The sequence below is a fragment of the Sitophilus oryzae genome, unplaced genomic scaffold (assembly GCF_002938485.1).
Source record: "Sitophilus oryzae breed Bouriz unplaced genomic scaffold, Soryzae_2.0 scaffold_1178_pilon_pilon, whole genome shotgun sequence".
NCBI lineage: Eukaryota > Metazoa > Arthropoda > Insecta > Coleoptera > Curculionidae > Sitophilus > Sitophilus oryzae.
The window spans coordinates 939816-957806 of record NW_022145813.1 but is presented as its reverse complement, the minus strand read 5'-3'; the positions used below and the strand labels follow the sequence as shown (position 1 = coordinate 957806).

The 17991-nt window shown below is 30.6% G+C and overlaps 3 protein-coding genes across 6 annotated transcripts; 1 reads left to right on the top strand and 2 right to left on the bottom strand.

Annotated features, from left to right (window-relative positions):
* Nucleotides 1-311: 311 nt before the first annotated feature.
* On the bottom strand, nucleotides 312-12833 carry LOC115890275 (synaptonemal complex protein 1-like). The gene is made up of 5 exons (XM_030910456.1): nucleotides 12830-12833; nucleotides 9899-10033; nucleotides 8926-9218; nucleotides 5823-6091; nucleotides 312-687 (listed from the first exon to the last, which is right to left on the bottom strand). Exons 1-5 carry the CDS (start codon nucleotides 12831-12833, stop codon nucleotides 360-362), a joined length of 1029 nt encoding a protein of 342 aa, XP_030766316.1. The 3' UTR covers nucleotides 312-359.
* Nucleotides 11849-14476, top strand: LOC115890725 (transmembrane protein 245-like). 4 transcript variants are annotated; one of them, XM_030911056.1, is made up of 6 exons: nucleotides 11849-11864; nucleotides 12956-13142; nucleotides 13346-13530; nucleotides 13587-13815; nucleotides 13871-14045; nucleotides 14103-14356. In XM_030911056.1, the coding sequence occupies exons 2-6, from the start codon at nucleotides 13049-13051 to the stop codon at nucleotides 14290-14292; spliced, it is 873 nt and encodes a 290-aa protein (XP_030766916.1). In that variant the 5' UTR covers nucleotides 11849-11864; nucleotides 12956-13048; the 3' UTR covers nucleotides 14293-14356. The 4 variants fall into 4 exon arrangements, with proteins under 4 accessions (XP_030766916.1, XP_030766899.1, XP_030766906.1 ...); XM_030911039.1 differs by lacking the exon at nucleotides 11849-11864 and adding an exon at nucleotides 12122-12251; XM_030911046.1 differs by lacking the exon at nucleotides 11849-11864 and adding an exon at nucleotides 12122-12255.
* A 47-nt stretch (nucleotides 14477-14523) lies between these two features.
* Nucleotides 14524-15939, bottom strand: LOC115890743. Its single transcript, XM_030911066.1, has 2 exons — nucleotides 15185-15939; nucleotides 14524-15108 (listed from the first exon to the last, which is right to left on the bottom strand). Exons 1-2 carry the CDS (start codon nucleotides 15628-15630, stop codon nucleotides 14706-14708), a joined length of 849 nt encoding a protein of 282 aa, XP_030766926.1. The 5' UTR covers nucleotides 15631-15939; the 3' UTR covers nucleotides 14524-14705.
* Nucleotides 15940-17991: the final 2052 nt, after the last annotated feature.

Sequence of the window (17991 nt, the reverse complement as noted above, 5' to 3'; positions counted from 1 at the left end):
GTCAAAAGTTGACATATGATATGCCATTCTATTCAGAGTGTCATTTTCTATCGAATAAAGTAAAAAAAACCGAGGGTGCCGTTTACAAATCAAAAGTTGTACTGTAGTCATTTCCGGTAAAACAGGAAGTGATCAAAAACAATTGAATACGTCGATCAATCCTTATTATTTAATTGTAAATATTGAATTAACTATTATCTATATATTTTTAATTCTACCAAGAAACATTTTATTTAAAATGTATAAATACCATTTTAGTTTAAAATAATTCAATCTACAATTAATTTGTAATATTTATTTTTTTGCAAAATTTATAACAAAAAATAAGTCACAACTAAATTCAATTTATTTTCTGTATTTCAACTTAAATCATATTTTTCCAATACCGCTGTATTGAGCTTACTAACATCGTTAGATATTAATTCAATAAACTTTTTATAATTATTAATTTTATTTGTTAATTTCGTGCATTTCTCTTTAATGCTCTTGTTTTCCTTTTTCAAAGTTTGTATCTGATCTTTTAAATTACCGACTAATTTTTCCAAATTGGAAACGATGATATTGGTTTCTCTTTTCCATTTATCTCTCATTTCGTTTTTATTTTCCATTTGAGCTTGCAGATCGTTAATTTTTAACTGGTATGCTTGTGACAAATCTTCTATTTTCTTAGTATAAGTTTCATTTAATCTGAAATAGATTTTAATATATATGTAAAAGATTTTAGAAAATTAATAACCATTAGTAAATTTTATAAATGTAGGTTTATATGCATCCATCATGCGTTGTCCCTCGATCCATCACATCAGTCATATTCAATAAGTATTCAAGTATGATCTGTAATTTTTGAAATAAACCAATAAAATTCATAATAATGTAACAACAAACAGAAAAAAATAATATAACAACAAACAGAAAAACTGCGCATGACTGATGCTTGTAAACACACACTAAGACTGAAAATATAACGTTCTCGGAGTTCTATAGGCTTGGTGCATTCTCCACCGGTGCTGCCACCATCGGAGAATATATTAAACAACTGATATATGCAAATACACGGGTTTAAAAGCAAGTATACGAAAAAATTATTATATAATTATTCTAAAAAAGTAAATATTTTGATATCCTCAGAAGATTTAACTTGTATTATAATTTATTATTCTAGTTAAAAAAAAATTAGATGGGTTCAACTAGGGTAGCGAGCATAGTTTTACGCGCCGATTTTGCTAGTGGGGTCATAATTGGGGCTATTTCGGCTAAGTATATCGAAATTTTTTAAAGGTACACCATTCAAATTTTAGAAGATGTTCTTAAAACATTTAATCGCTATATGAAAAGAAAAAAAGGATACCATTAATATTGCAAATTATATTTTATCCTTTCATAGTATATGTCTATTTATTTTATTGAATATGTAAGGAGCACTTTGTTTACTCACTTGTTTCGTCGAACTGCTTGAATCCATTTTTGCTTTTGATCAAATCGGTGTAAGGAACTATGAAGCTATAAAATGTTGTTGGCGGGAGAGTTGAATATCCGGGAAAGTTGAGTTATTGAATGTTATTGTACCCAACAATTATCTAATTATGCTCTCCTTTACGCGTTAACATTTTTTCGGCAAAATTAAAAAAATTAACATTTGAAATTGTCACAACACAACACGATGCCTAGTTCGTATTGTTTTTCACTTATTTTTTACTACTCGAAACAGCGTAACATCACACCTCGTACCTGAGTGTTTTATAGTTTCAATAACTACACTAGCAAAAAAACTAAAATACTTAAATATTATGACAAAGCCACGATTTCAATACTATTTTAATACGATCAAAATGAACGGTAACCGGGACGGCGTGAAATACATAGCGAAAATGTTCGGATTTCTACCGTATACAGCGCTGCGGTCGGAATTTTTGAAATCAACTGAAATGCACCAAGCCTATACGTGTTAATGAGTAAAAGTTTAAAATCATAATATGCAGACCTGGTCATCCTAAATAGATGGTCTGGATTTCAACGTGTAAGAAAATGATAAAGATATCCTAATGGAAATTTAAACATGTTAAAAAAACAAAATGTGTGCCAATCTTTGAATAAGAAGACTAAGGAAGGAGCATATCAAAAATCTTAGGTACACCGCGATGGGCCTCAAATATGGCCGACTTAAATTCCGGTTTATCAATGTCGTTCTAATTTTATTTAAAAAATGTAAAACTATAATGTAGGGTAGACGTGGGGTAGACTCAATAATTTGTTGTTTTATTTTACGTTGTGAATAAATGTTGGTAGTTATTAAAATTGTTATAAAAATATATAATTCTAATAAAAATAGATAAGTTATAATAAGTATTTATTACCACAAACATCCGATACGCTACTGAAGCAGGTAAGTCAAATTAACGTATCTAAATTCTTTGACATCTAAGCTTTGACAAGTAATAAATAAAAGCTAAAATGCAAGAAAAATATATAATTTAGTTAATTTAAGTGAATTTCATAAATGATCGGTTTACTACACGTATGTATATTATATAGTCACTTACTAGCGAAAAGTTGTTCCATTATTTCACTCAATTTTTGCCGAGATCTACCGCACGCTACACAACCAACTATTTTAGAGTCTTTTTTCGATAAATCGCGATAGTGTCACTGTTAATTTAAGTTCTGCCACAATTTCCATCTAGATTTACTACCTTTATACAACTATCAGTAGTAGAATAAATAATAAATAACATAAAATAAGCTTCCTAAAGACTGACAAATCCACAACATTTCAAATCAAATTCAAATGTGTCAAATGAATCGTCAAACAGAACTGTCAAGGATCCCCACCCTAGAGAGCTTTTATGGTGGCTTTTCCGCCCACCATGCATGAATACATGGATAGCATTATGCTCCTTCCTTAGTCTTCTTATTCAAAGGTGCCAATCAAGTGCCGATACTTTTTTCTTCAATGCGGTATTGCCGGTTTTTCCATAAAAAATTAAAATCAACCAATAAATTCAAAATTTCGAATATGTGGTATTGCAACAAGGGATTGCAAATTATTAATTTATCAACTATTAATTAGTCATTTTGCTACAGTGCGCGCGCATAACTCAATTTTTATTTCTAACCCGCTAATCTTTAATTTATACTTGATATGGAATCTGGCAACTCTGCACTTCTTTATGTCTCTGGTTATCAACTGATTATTATAACGTAAGTTAGGTATCCTTATCTTTGACTTACTCATAATCAAAATAGTGACCACCGATTTAGAATGACTAGCTTGATTTTCATGCATCCGTTATCCGACGATACGATATTAATTTTATTGGTTGAATTTAAAGACTTCGATTGGTTAGAAACGGTTAACTAATCGAAGCCTTCGTGCGATAACGAACCTTTTGACACTTTTTTGACAAATTTAATCAAACTTTAATAGAAATAGTACAAGAGCTTTCAACGTCGAGAAAACAAGAACTTTAAGAAAGCTGGTTCTTTAATATATCTTTTGCTATGCTCTCCTGTGCTCTCCTGACCAAAGTGCGGGAAATTTGGCTGCCGGTAGACTACTACGGTTCACTACTGCGCATCACATCTGTATCGAGTATCCCATTTTCGTGTGTTTTATGGGATTTCTCGTTTAGGAGTAGACATACAATGATACGATTTTCACATTACTTTGCTACTTTTTTATGAAAATAAATATGCTATACATAGGTTTGTCTTAGCCTCCTTAGTTCCTGAAATACAGGGCGAATATGTGATGCGCGTGAACAGATGTTGAATACAGATATGATGCGCAGTGTGAACGCAACGTCTACCGGCAGCCAGACGGTCCGCGCTCTGTTCAGGGGAGTATAGCAGAAGATATATTAAAGAACTAGCTTTCTTAAAATTCTTTCTCGAAAACGTTGCTAGCTCTTAGACTAAAACAGCGAAATCGTTATGCAAATAAAAATATAAAATGACACCAATCACAAGCAAATCGTATATCTGATGCACGGAGGCATGAAAATGCAATAAATTTAAAAACTGTGTAATTTTCTAACCAATCGAAGTCTTTAAATTCAACCAATAAAATTAATATCGTATCGTGGGATAACAGATGCATGAAAATCAAGCTTTACTCATAATCAAAATAGTGACCACAGATTTAGAATGACTAAGGCCGTGTTTATCTAACATACCATGCTGGCAATTGTTACTCTTGGGTCGGTATTTACATGTGTGAAAGTAAATCGCATAGGGATCTTTTTAAGTCGGAGTGAGAGAAATGCGACGGAGTGCTGTTGCGGCGTTGGCGGTACGCCTTTCCCTATGAAGTAAAGTAAAATCACGATCGCAAAGCGCTTATATTTTTTAAAAACTTTTTTTTCGAAAAGATAACTAGATAAAATCATTAGAAATGTTTCTGAGCATCTGAAATGGAATTATAAGGATATCTTTAAGGTCATTTTTTCATAACGAGAAAACGTCAGTAATCGCCATAATTTTAAAAACTCAACTTTTTAACACATAACACGCCATAACTCAAGAAACACTTTACATATTTCTTTGTTTATTTTGAATATAGGATCTTTTACAATATGTTTACATAAGAAAAATTCGATAAGGTTTTTTTTCCATTCAAAAATTGTAAACAACCCATCTATTTACTTCATAGCAATTTTCAGCAGGCGTGTAAAAGATTTTCACTTACTGTCTACGAAGAAAATACAGCAGAAATATTAAGAAAGTTTTTGAAAAAACTACAATCAATTATATTATTTCTAATAGATTTCGAGATATCGATTTTTGAATTCAGAGTTCTAATAGCCCGACTACTGTCGAAAACCAACTCAATTCCACTTATTTTTACCAAAAATGCAAGTGTTTCTAGCTTGCACTTAAAAATTTTCAAGCTATAAAATTACAACGACTCGTTAATAAATAAACAAATAAAGTATCACGAGACGTAATTAAATCGTGAAGCTGAACGCATGATGTAGACCTTTCCCTAGACAGAGGTACTGATTGGGTCAATGACTAAAGAATCCAAGGACAAATAACACCCGAGATCAAATTGTGACGATGACACCAAACAGTGCCATGGCACATATTTTTCTTAACCTAGCTGTTTGAAGCAATATTTATATTTTTTGATAATTGTTTTGACTACGCCTGTGGTGTATCGTCCTAATTAATTACGAAAAAAACGTATTAAAATGTTAACAAAAGGTACAAAACTAGTATCGACGTATAGCACATATCAAGTACATATAGATGTTAATTGAAATTGATGAATAATTATCGAATTCAATAAGAAAACGCTAAAAAGTTGGAGTGGACTGTTTATTTACCTATGAAACGTAACTCCTGGCTCTTTCTTATCGCTGCTGCTTTTACACTTGAAAGCTGAACAACTAATCACCATTTTAATAAAGTTTATACAAAGTTTACTACACACAAACTATTAAAAATCGCTGGTGACCAAATGATGACTCATTGTTTGCCACCAAAACAAAAAAAAAGTCACAAATTCTGCTGCAGCCCGTATAGGGGCGTTACATGTCCTTATATTCTTTAGTCATTGGATTGGGTCGACCGGTCAACTGCGACAAATCTGCTATATCCCCTTCGACGTCTCTTAGCAATGTGCACAGTTTCTCGATTCATTTCATACGTTTGGCAACGTGTTTACTGTTCTCTCTTTGTTCAGTATATTATAAACGCATTGTACTCTTCTTAAATACGGAAATCTCGACCCAAGACTAACCTTTACCAGCCCTTAGTATATACCCGATTGAGACTTTTCAAAGTCACCCCGTATAATAAATAATAAGTTAAACCCTTCTTACATTTCAGAGTTTTTCCTCTGACTACCTAACTGAGTTTCGATGTTATTCAGTTGTTGATTTAATACGCTCATTTTTTCGGCTACTTTCGTCACTTCTTCTCGTTTATCTTCCAGTTCAACTTGCAATCGACTTATTTTTATTTTATACGATTCAATTTCGGTGTTTTTGGCTTTTATGTTTGTCTCGTACAGGTCGGCCATATGTTCTATATCGTTCTTTATTGTTAGTTTTTCAGCCGCTAATTGAATATTTTGTTTTTCGGAATTTACCTGTAAAATTGAATTTATAAGCGTAATCTTTCGGCATATATGCTTTAACATTGTTAAAAGTCAGATAAAATACTTATTTAACATTAAAATTCATGTATTATTATATTTTTATGAAACTAAAGATCCTACACACAGATTTGACCTAGCGAATTTAAAAATGGTGCATAGAGTTTTTCGTAGGGTTTTTCACGTAGAATCCAGTGGCGTAACTAGTTTTTCGCCGGGACATGTCATTTCCGAATTATGAGACAAACACGTGTTTTTTTAAGTCCATACTCTATGTTATTTTTTTATTGTGTTTTATTATAATCTTTTTAAAAATATACTACACTCTATATTTATTTTCATAAATAAAGTACAAATCTGTGTATAGCATCTTTAGTTTCATTAAAAAGTAGCATAGTGATGTGAAAACTTAGACCTTACAAACTTCGTGGATAAACTATGCCATATGTATATTACAAACGACCTTAGACAAGGAAAGAGAGGGGACAGGTAACACGGCAGCTGAAAGTGAGGCCACTTGTCACCACTCGAAATTCTCCAATGGCGTAGCATCAGCAATTAGCTTGTACCTAGACGATAAAAATTATTTATTAAAACGTTAACTAATATATCGTTTATTTTTGAGTAATGCATATACAATTTTGTATTTTATAGTCTCATCTTTATAATATTAGAATATCTAAGCCGATAATGCAAAATTTGTTTAACAGTCACAGGGAACTGATCATCAAGACAATTACTTCTTTATTAACGTGTGCATAATGTATAATTAAATAAAAAATAATGTAAATATATATGTTTTAAACGTGTACGCATCCTGTTTGTTTGGAAATGACGATCGATGACATTCCCCATATAATTCTACATATAAAATGACATAAAAACTATATAAAATAACATCGAAAAAAGATTGAGAGGAATGTCATCGACAGTCATTTACAAGCCTACTGGACGCCGTTTTTTTTCGATCATACGGTATAATAATGAATCTAGCCAATCCCCTTCACAGTTGCCTACGGATTCAATGAATAATGTAATTTTTAATATTTGTTACCTTCAATCATAAGAATATCCTAATTTTCCGCAAAAAAATAAACAATTCTAGAAGCTTTGTGTTATTTTATTTATTTATTTTTAAATTTTTATTAATTACTCACTGAAACTATTATCTAAGACTATTATTATACACCTAAACAGTAAATTTTTTGAAAGGATATTTAAAAAAATATTGTAACAAGTAGCCCACCACAAGTTTGTCCACCCCCAACAAATTTTGGCAGGTAAATTTAAGTTTTATGTAACAACTATACATATAGATTTTTTATAACCAAAATTTTTCATGTTTTTTTATAGTTTACAATTATTATTTTACATATTTGATAACAATACTTTATACATTTTATTTACATGTAAAATATATAAAAAAAATGTTTACTGCAGAAATTGTATTTCTCTGATTATTATAATACCCTACGCCACTGGAGAAATCCAGTCTGACTAGCATTATTTATAGTTTCTTATTCAAAGATAGTTTCAAATATTAATTATATTAATTTAATTATAAAAATTATATAGGATATTGAAAATACTACTTGGAATTAATAAAAATAATTTGCTTTGGATGTGGTACAAGCCATATTAAAATCATTTTGCATATTTTTACTGCTATAATGAAAAAATGTACATTTTATGACTACATAACAAAAGTTGTGTATCAACTTTTACCTGTAAAATTTCTTTTTAGAACAAGATTATCGTATAAGCTTATCCTTCTCTCTGAATACGCTACTGAACATGCGCAGAACGATGTTACAAATTAGACGTTAATGCTCTTGGAACGTTTTTTCGCTGTGTTGCATAGATTTATGAAGCTGTGTTGACAATTACTAAAAATATAGGCCGTTAAACATTTTTAATCAAGATATAACTGATACGTGTATTTATTATTTCGAAAATATTTGTCATGTTATATAACGATAAATTCTTTTTTAAAAATGTTTTAAAATACTACTTGGAAAAATTATGATGAATGGTCAACGGGAAACATTAAAATATGTTTTGACATTCAAAAGTCACAACATATTTTAATAAAAAAAATAATTAACGTCACTTTTTGGGCTTTTTGTATACTGTTTGTATACCCGTGATAATAAAGAGTTCATTTGGATTTCCGACGATATTTTAGATTTGTGTTCTTTTTGAAAGTTTGTTTTTGTAATGTGATAAAGTTAGTGGATAAATAGACATTATGACTAATAAAAGTGTTATATGTGAAGCTGTCTGCAATAGAAAAAATCTTATCCTTAAAAGAACTCCACAACACTAAATGAATGAAAACCTCTGAAGTCAAAAAACAAGATATATGTTATTTAAAATCGTTTTTTTAAACTGACTTTTATTCAGCGAAATATATATTTATGTTAGGTAACTTAATCACTTTAAACATTATTAGGTAATTTACCTTTGATTTTTTTTTAAATAATTAATAGTAAAACTAGTAAATATTATCCAATAAATTAATTAGTTAATATCCGAATAACAATATTATTTTCTCTAATTTATATATTTATATTTTCTATTTTATGACATAAAAATGATAGATACACAAGAGAGAGACAGACGATTGGTGAGTCAGTGTCAAAGACAAAGATAATCAGATAGTCCAGTGTCGTAGTGGTGTCTTCGACAAAAATGAGGCGAATTTACTTATCCACGAAGTTTATAAGATCTATGTGTGAAAACCGCATCTTTTGTATCTGTACTCATAAACTAGAAACCCCATAACACGCACGAAAATGAAACATCCTGTATACGGTAAAGAAACGTACCAAAGACTGAAAGGTAGACTCCATTTTCCTTTCAAGTTCCAATATCCTGCTAACATTTTTATCGCCATTCTCTATCCTTTTGATGTCCTGTTCTAATAAGATACACTTTCTCTTATACTCTTCAATTTCCAATTCCTTACTTTTCGCTTCATTCTGGATTCTATTAAGGTCCTCCAGCAGTATTCTGTGCTTTTTTTCATATTCATTCGTCACCAGTAATATTTCTTTCTCTTTCCTAGCTTCATATTCTTCAAGAGTTTCGTTATTTTTTTTAATCAAATTTTTAATTTCTTCTGAAAATTAAACAAATAGAAAGTTAAACTAAAAAAAATCGCAACAAAATTAGTGGCATTAAAATCACCAGAATTATTTAATACTTTACTATCAGAATATATATTACTATCAAAATATAAAATAAAAAAGTCTTTACCCTGACCCGGATTCGAACTCTGAATCATCGGTTAGTAGTCGGAAACTCTACGTACTGCGCTATGGAGACATGTTCGACTTATATTCAATACTAGCATTTATAGGACTAAATTAAAAAAAAAATAGGATCTTCTTACGATGCACAGTAGTGAACGCAACGGGGTATCGGCAGCCAGACGGGCCGCATGCTGTTCCAGAGAGCATAGTAAAAGATATATCAAAGAGCCAGACGTCTTAAAATACTTTCTCGAAAACGTTGGTAGCTCTTAGACTATTATAGTTTGTCCAATGAGAGGATACATGACAGTGACAGTTGTGTCTGTCGTTTTAATTAACAGGTAGACTGTATTTTCTGTCATTTATTGGACAGATTCTATCCAAATTACTTAGATACATGACAGTGTTTAGTTTTATTTTTCAAGATTATTTGTAAAATATATTATGGGAAAATATAAAAATTGTCCAAAACAGATATACTCGTACAAGACAAAAGCTATAGCAATTTAGTATTTCTTCTGTGTACAATAATAAATTTTATAATTACCTCGTATTTCTTGCTCTCTTTGTAAAGCTGCATCTTTTTCGTTTAATGCTGTATCGACTACCCTCAGTGCTTCCGTGAGTTTAGTCCAATATTCAGAGTTCTTGCGTTTTAAATCTAAAAAAATTACACGAACTACTAGGTGTTTTTGAAATCAAAACAAGTTCATTGAACACAATTTACCTCACTAAAAGTGCCTTCATAATATAATCAAAAATAAACCCTATCATTAATTAATTTAAAATTTATGAAGCTTATTATCAAATATCATTTGTAATAGTAACATACTATTCCATATTTTCGCCAACTAGATTATTAGCGCATACTAGGTTATTAATGCATACTAAATTTTATGCGTCTACATAGTTTGATGTTATAAGAAATATTTTTTGTAAGTCAGCTTCGGAAAACCATTTTTTTTCTCAAAAAGTATGCGCGGTGGCGTTTTTTTACAAAAGGCAAAAAATGTAGTAAATACTAGAAGGGCCATTTTACGAAGAAAAAAATCAGTCAGCGGCGGAGTTGGAAAATATACAGGGTGGTCCGAACTGTATTCTGGAAACTCCGGCAGCATATTCTGCAGATAAAAATAAGTAAAAAAGTTCGTATAATGTATGTCCTAAAATGCTTAATTTCAGAGATACAGGGTGTAGAATTTTCATTTTTATTTCGATTTTTTCCAAATAATTTTTGAAGTAAGGTCAATATTTGGATGAAAATTGGTGTCTGGAAGTTTTTTGACATGAGAAATTTGAATTTGATGTCAATATGACTCCTACTAGTAGAGGGCGCCACCTACAAATTTTTTAACTTGTTTGAAGAGTAATAACTTTTCGTCCGTAGCTGTATAAAACTACTGAGTGAAAAAATATACATTTACGACGTTTTCTAAGTAAAAATGGTCTCTTGGTAAAAATCGCTACGAGTAATGGTTTTCCAGATATTTGGAATCGAAATTATCGATACCTGTCATCATTGACATAAATTAAACATGTTGACTAAATAGTTATTAGACTGAAATCATAAATTTGAAATGTTTCTGTGCTAAAAGTTTAATAGAAACTGTTTTATCATCATTGTTTGCAGAAAAAATTATGATTAATTTAAAAAAATAAAAATTTCCCAAATTTATTATTTTAGTGAAATAACTAGGTATCTTCTCAACGTGTTTATTTTTCGTCAATAATGACATGTATACTCTAATTCCATTCTAAATATCTTAAGAACGGTTGCTCGTAGCGATTTTTATAAAGAGATGTTTTTTACGTAAAAAGTCACAAAGATGTATATTTTTTCACTCGGTAGTTTTATACAGGTACACACCAAAAATTATTACGCTTCAAAACAGTTAAAACACATGTAGGTGGCGCCCTCTACTAGACATCAATTTTCATCCAAATATTGACGTTACTTCAGAAACTATTTAGAAAAAATCGAAATAAAAATGAAACTTCTACACCCTGTATCTCTGAAAGGAAGCATTTTAGGACATACATTTATAAGAACTTTTTTAACTATTTTTATCTGCAGAATACGCTGCCGAAGTATATATATACTAAAGTTTATGTAGGGGTGGAGGTAGTTTTCATCCTTCCCGTACATTTTCTTGATTTTTGTGAAAGTCAAATGATAAAGCACTTAGCAAAACATAAGCACCCCAAATCTTATTCAAATTGGAATAACGGTTCTCAAATATCTAAAAAAATGTGTTTATTTTGTTCAATGACTAAAGAATATAAGGACATGTAACGCCCCTATACGGGCTGCAGCAGAATTTGTGACCTTAGAGACCTTTTTTTTGGTGGCAAACAATGAGTCATTATTTTGTCACCAGCGACAATTTTAGCGATTTATAATAGTTTGTGTGTAGTAAACTTTGTATAAACTTTATTACAATGGTGATTAGTTGTCCAGCTTTCAAGTGTAAAAGCAGCAGCGATAAGAAAGAGCCAGGAGTTACGTTTCATAGGTAAATAAACAGTCCACTCCAACTTTTTAGCGTTTTCTTATTGAATTCGATAATTATTCTTCAATTTCAATTAACATCTAGATGTACTTGATATGGGCTATACGTCGATACTAGTTTTGTACCTTTTGTTAACATTTTAATACGTTTTTTTCGTAATTAATTAGGATGATACACCATAGGCGTAGTCAAACGCCTATGGTGTATCATGTTTGGTGTCATCGTCACAATTTGCTCTCGGGTGTTATTTGTCCTTGGATTCTTTAGTCATTGCTAAACTAACCCAAAATACATTGATAAATTTACGTACGTGTATGACGTTACTCACTATTATATTGTGTGTTTCGTTGATATTTTCCCCGCCCAGCAGCTCTTTCGCTCCGCTGTCTAGTAAGTATGTATTTGTTAATAACTTATTAGAACAATTTTTTAACGCTCCCCCCACGGAATATGTCTCTATGGAACTATGGAAATTATGGATTAAACAAACAGCCTGTAAAAGAATTTTTTAAAAATCTTTAAAAATACGCGAAACAGGTATACGGAAAGAGTACTGGCAACCCTACTGAGAATAGGTCGTTATTCTGTGTCGTTCTCTATTTTAATTGATATCTATTGTGATAACTAGTGATAAGGGTGGTCCATCCCAATTTTATTTTTTTAATTTTTGGATAACATTTTTATTTTTATTTTTTATGACACGCCATTAAAAAATACATACAACCCTAAATTTTCAGCCTTCTACAGCCCCTATTTTTTGATAGCCATATTTCAATAATTTTAATTTAACAACGTAGTAATTCAATAATTTTAATTTAACAACAAATTGTTTTTAAAAATTGTTAAAATACCTTAAATTAAAAACGTGTTTATGATTGGGTACATACCGTAAGTATTTACCCAAGTTCAATATACCATTTATTGACTCTTTGGGTATATACCCAACTTTCAATATACCGGGTACTTGCCCATCACTGACCTGAGCCACAGCAACGCGGGTCTGCTAGTTTTTATATAAAATATACGTATATGCGGTATATTAAAGCTACTTTTAAATATTTCTATAACATAAATATTTTAAATTAAATCATTAGGTTAGAGGTATAGTAAATGATGCCGATTCCTCTCAATCAGAAAAATTAGAGAAACAAGTTCTTGAATTGTGGGACAGAATATATCAATCCTGGATGACTTCTAATGATAAAAATGGCCCAAAAGTGACTGAAGATGCTGTTAAATCATCATGGGATGCTTTTGTAACAGATATACAAAAATCGCCAGGTATATCGCCTTTATTCCATTCTTTCATTCTTGTATATTATAGGTTTTATAATAGAATGATTACTTAAAGACAACAGCATTTTGACTAATATATTATATGTACTTCTAAAGGATCATTCTATTGTAAATAACCATATACAAAAAAAATATTGAAATCTATGAAGAAAAATGACTGACTAAAATAGGACATGGTGGATTTTCAGAAATGTTTAATATAAATGGTCTAATTGATTTTGCTAAACAGAATGTGGGTACTCTAATGTCCCTTCTAGAATCTGTCTGGAGTATAGTTATTAGCAACATTAGTCTCATTGTGGGCTCATTTAGCACTTGCCTCTCTATTGTACTTGGAGGTGGAACTGCAGTGTTAAATTTTATTGTAAATATGGTAAGAAATGACACATAAATGTGCATAATTAATCAATAATATCCATTTTATTTTAGATAGTTTTTCTTACTACACTATTTTATTTACTAAACTCTAGTGGAAATTATTATATACCAGTTGAGCTTATGACAAAATTTTCTCCAAGTGGCAAAAGGCTGGGTCAAGCCTTGGAAGCTGCAATAAACAGTGTGTTTTCAGCCTCATTTAAGATGGCAGCATTTTATGGAATGTGGACTTGGTTTATTCACAATCTCTTTAATGTCAAAATTGTATATTTGTCTTCAGGTAAACATAAGTGAAGTAATCCTGTTTTTCTTTAAATTTATATTTTTCTATTTAGCTTTTGCTACCATATTGGGGGCTGTACCATTTTTGGGAACATATTGGGCATGCATACCAGGAATTCTAGATTTGTGGTTATCCCAAGATAGATGGATAGCTGCTATTTTATTTGCTGGTTTTCAGTTTTTGCCTACTTCCATTGTAGATACAGCTATTTATAAGGAAATTAAGGGGTATTATAAATTTGTTTTTCTAATTTTCCAATAGATTTAGAACATCCTTCTTTTCAGTGGCCATCCTTATTTAACTGGTTTAGCTATAGCTGGAGGAATATTCTGTCTAGGTGTTGAAGGTGCACTTATAGGCCCTTTGCTTCTTTGCGGTCTCTATGTAGCTATAGACCTGTCCTCCACTTTATTTAAAGAATCTCCTACCGATGATCCAGTGGATCTTGGATTACATCAATTGCAACATAACTAACCAGCTTATATATATTTTAAAATTTAAATCATCATTTAATTGATATGTGGAATGCTTATTTGATGAATGTACCAAAGCAAATAGTTGTGGTAACTACTGTGATTCTAAACTATTTTAACCACTAAAATGTTCTTTTAACTTGTTTGTTGTGTTTTAATTTTATTTTCTATTAAACAGATTTTATTTAATAATTTTTCTTTATTTAATATTAAGTAGGAGGTAAAATAATAGTACTAGAAATACATTTAATAACATTTGTAAAATACTTATACAATATCTATCAAAATTAATATATTTCTAACAAAAAGTATAATTAATTGCTTAGTGTCCTTTTAACATAATCAGTCAAAAAAGTAAAAGATTTTATTAGTATAAAACAAATTAAAAATTTTCCTAAGTAACAAAGTATTTAGCTACCACAATTCACATACTGATATTTTATTAACAAAAATATCTTTAAATCCTTTAAAAACGTTTTTTGAGCGACACCAAGTAACTTTTTGATTTAGGTTAGTAGGGGTCTCTACAATCTGTTCACAATTAGGATTAGGTTCTTTAAAAATTGGTTCACTATTATTATCAGAATCTTTAGAAATATACACTTCACAACAAGTTTTACTTCCAGATGTCTTACAATTAAAACTAATATCTGAACACCTCACATTTTGTGAAACTTCTAATGGCTCACATAATTCAAATATTTCACTATTAATATGGTCACTCGTTGTTGACTTCTTTTTTAAATAAATATAAGTATTTGTACAGCTAACGGAACAATCTATGGAGTCCATCCAGGATTGTGATAAAAATATTTGCCTTCAAAAAAATACAATAAAAATATATACTTAATATAATAACTTAATTAATTAAAACTTTAGAAAAACCAACTCACCTTAATACTTTTTGTAGATTTTTATTTAATTCCGTTATATGGTTCTTCTCATTGTGTTCTTTAACAACTGAAGGCACATTGAGGGTAAAGATCTCTTTAGGACAATGTGGAGTTGATCCAAAGATTATTATAATCTCCAAAACATTGTCACTTGCAGACAATTCCTTTGTAATTCCTTTCATTATTAAATTGATTGTATCATATGCTGTTGAAACCATGCGGAAGTGGTTTTCATAAGTAATATTAACTCTCTTCTTGATGTTCCCCTCAATACATTTCCGTTTCTTTTCGACTACTGTTTTAAGCCAACTATATGGAAAAGGAATTTGGCATTTTTGGTATATCAAACCTTTTATGATTTCATTAATTAAACTCGCAGTAATATATGGTGTTAAAGTTAATTCAGATATATTTACATTAACATGTTGGCACTTTTGAGGCACCATTTTATTTAACTTAATATGTATCAATATAATTCTCTAAATATATTAATAGTACTATATATACGTATAAGTACCTATAAGTAAAATTATTCACTTTGAATTACAAATATAAAATTAACTAGAAACGATACAATGGTTGTATGAATGAGACGACACTAAAACTCACCAAAACCTCGGAAGCATTCGGATCCTACACGGAGAGTTCGGTTTTGTTCGGCGAGAAGCGCTTTGCGGGAATTTTGAACATTATGAATAATCGAGAATCGAACAGTAATCACAGACAATAATTTTATTATGCGAAATTGTTAACAGTAGTTGACTGTTTTGGTTATTTTGTTTTTTATAGTTTTTGACTATTTTTACAAATATGGCTATATTTAAAAATTGATCTATATCTGGCTGATATTTGGTAATATACCTATAAAGCCTAGTGATTAGCCTTACTAAAGTGATTTTAGTCAAAGTTGCATTGATTATTGGTGTAAATTAAAAATTGTTTCATTTGCAGATTGCATGATCACTATCTAATTTGATGCATAAGTGAGAACCATAGCTTTACTTGGAGAGAGCTCATTATTCTCAAACTAGTTGAAGCCTGGCGCATCCGCCACGACATCAGAAAAAAAATACTTTTTTTTTTTTTTTTTAATTAAATGAAAAACAAAAGTCCGGCGACGACAGTTTTAGAATAGTCAATTAGCTATCTTTTGTAAAAATAGCAACTTTCTAGAGCAAGTCATTACTTCAGTAGAGACGACACAGATAAACATTAGCATTTTATATATGTAGATTCTACTCTCAAATCTTTTATTAAAATATCAGTTCTTAAATTGAATCACATTTTCATGGGGAAATAAACATTTTGGGAAAATTTGTTAGCTTAATTACTGTAACATATTAGAAATAAAAAAACATTTATAGTTCTAATAATCACAGACTTTATTAGAATGTTGCAGTTTCTTATCAGAAACTTATGGCTGTTCTGTCAAGAAAATACAGTAATTACAACAATACAATACAATAATTTTAACAATAAACAATACCACATTATACAGGTTAGTAGCATAAGTAGTACAAAATAAATATAAAACCCTTAACCAACAGTCAATACATATTTACTTAAGTAAGACCAAAAACAAACGAAATAATAAATAAAACCCATAACCTCTTTCACTTTGTTGGGAATAATTCTTGCTTATCCATTTTCCTTTTATGGCTCATTACATGGTCTTTTTATTGAACTACTGGCCTTCTCTGTTCATTTAGAACAATTGCTGATGTATCTTAAAAATTTTCTTTTCTATTTTACCTAACCCAATCTATTTTACCTATGATTACGATAATAATTGTAAGTTTTTTTTCCACATAGTCATTATATTTTCTTGGCGAATGCATAATTTATCTTGATCTTCTGTTTTTCATACCACAGTTTATAACTTTCCTTAGTATCAAAGTCATAGGCAAAGTTATGTGTTTCCATTTCCAATTTTACTTCATGGTGTTTACCTTCAAATGTTGTTGCAATATACGGCAACTTCCACAAACTATACAGCCACAAACTATATACAGACTACCATATTTAGAGTACACAGTGGGCAAATAATACGTTTCTTCTTATTATAGTGTTTTTCACAAAATTAAGTGAAACAACACAAATTAAAAAATAATCCAGTCTGTAATATTAATTATCAAAGTTCTATGAATCGCTGGATCCCTGCATTCACAAATTGTAAATCTTCTTTAAATGCTTTTAATAGGTATTTTTTGTATGATTTTGAGTTTTTAACTTTGTTTTTAAATAGGGCCATATTTACGCTGATAATTATAAAAGTGCCGTTGTTTACAAAGTCCATCAACGGCAAAGTTCAGCTGAGTTTGACGTATACCGCGGTTGCGCGGTTCAGCTTCCGAGTATTTTGTCCTTAGAGAAGGAAAGAGAGACTCTCTTTCCTTGTCTAGGGTATGGTGAGTTTTAGTGTCGTCTGTATGAATGGTTGTCACTTGTCACAATTTTTTAGGTTAACGTCCTTTTCCTTTCCGTCCTTTTTGTAGCCAGGGCTAATCTAGACAGAACCTACTTTGTTTATGCGAAATTCGAACTGCGGTCCTCGGCCACGTCTAAAGTCACGCTCAGAAAGTTCAGAAGTTGTGGGCGTTCAGGGAACACAGCGGCTGACGGACCGCTGAGTATTTTGCTCAGCGGCTGACTGTTTGCGTGTAGAAAGTGACCGTTTAGGGAAACCGCTTACTCAACCGCTGACCAGGGTTCGGAAAACTACATGTTACTTTTAAAAACTACATAAACTACATTACATGTAGTTAATGTAGTTTATGTAGAGGGTGTAGTTTATGTAACCTATGTAG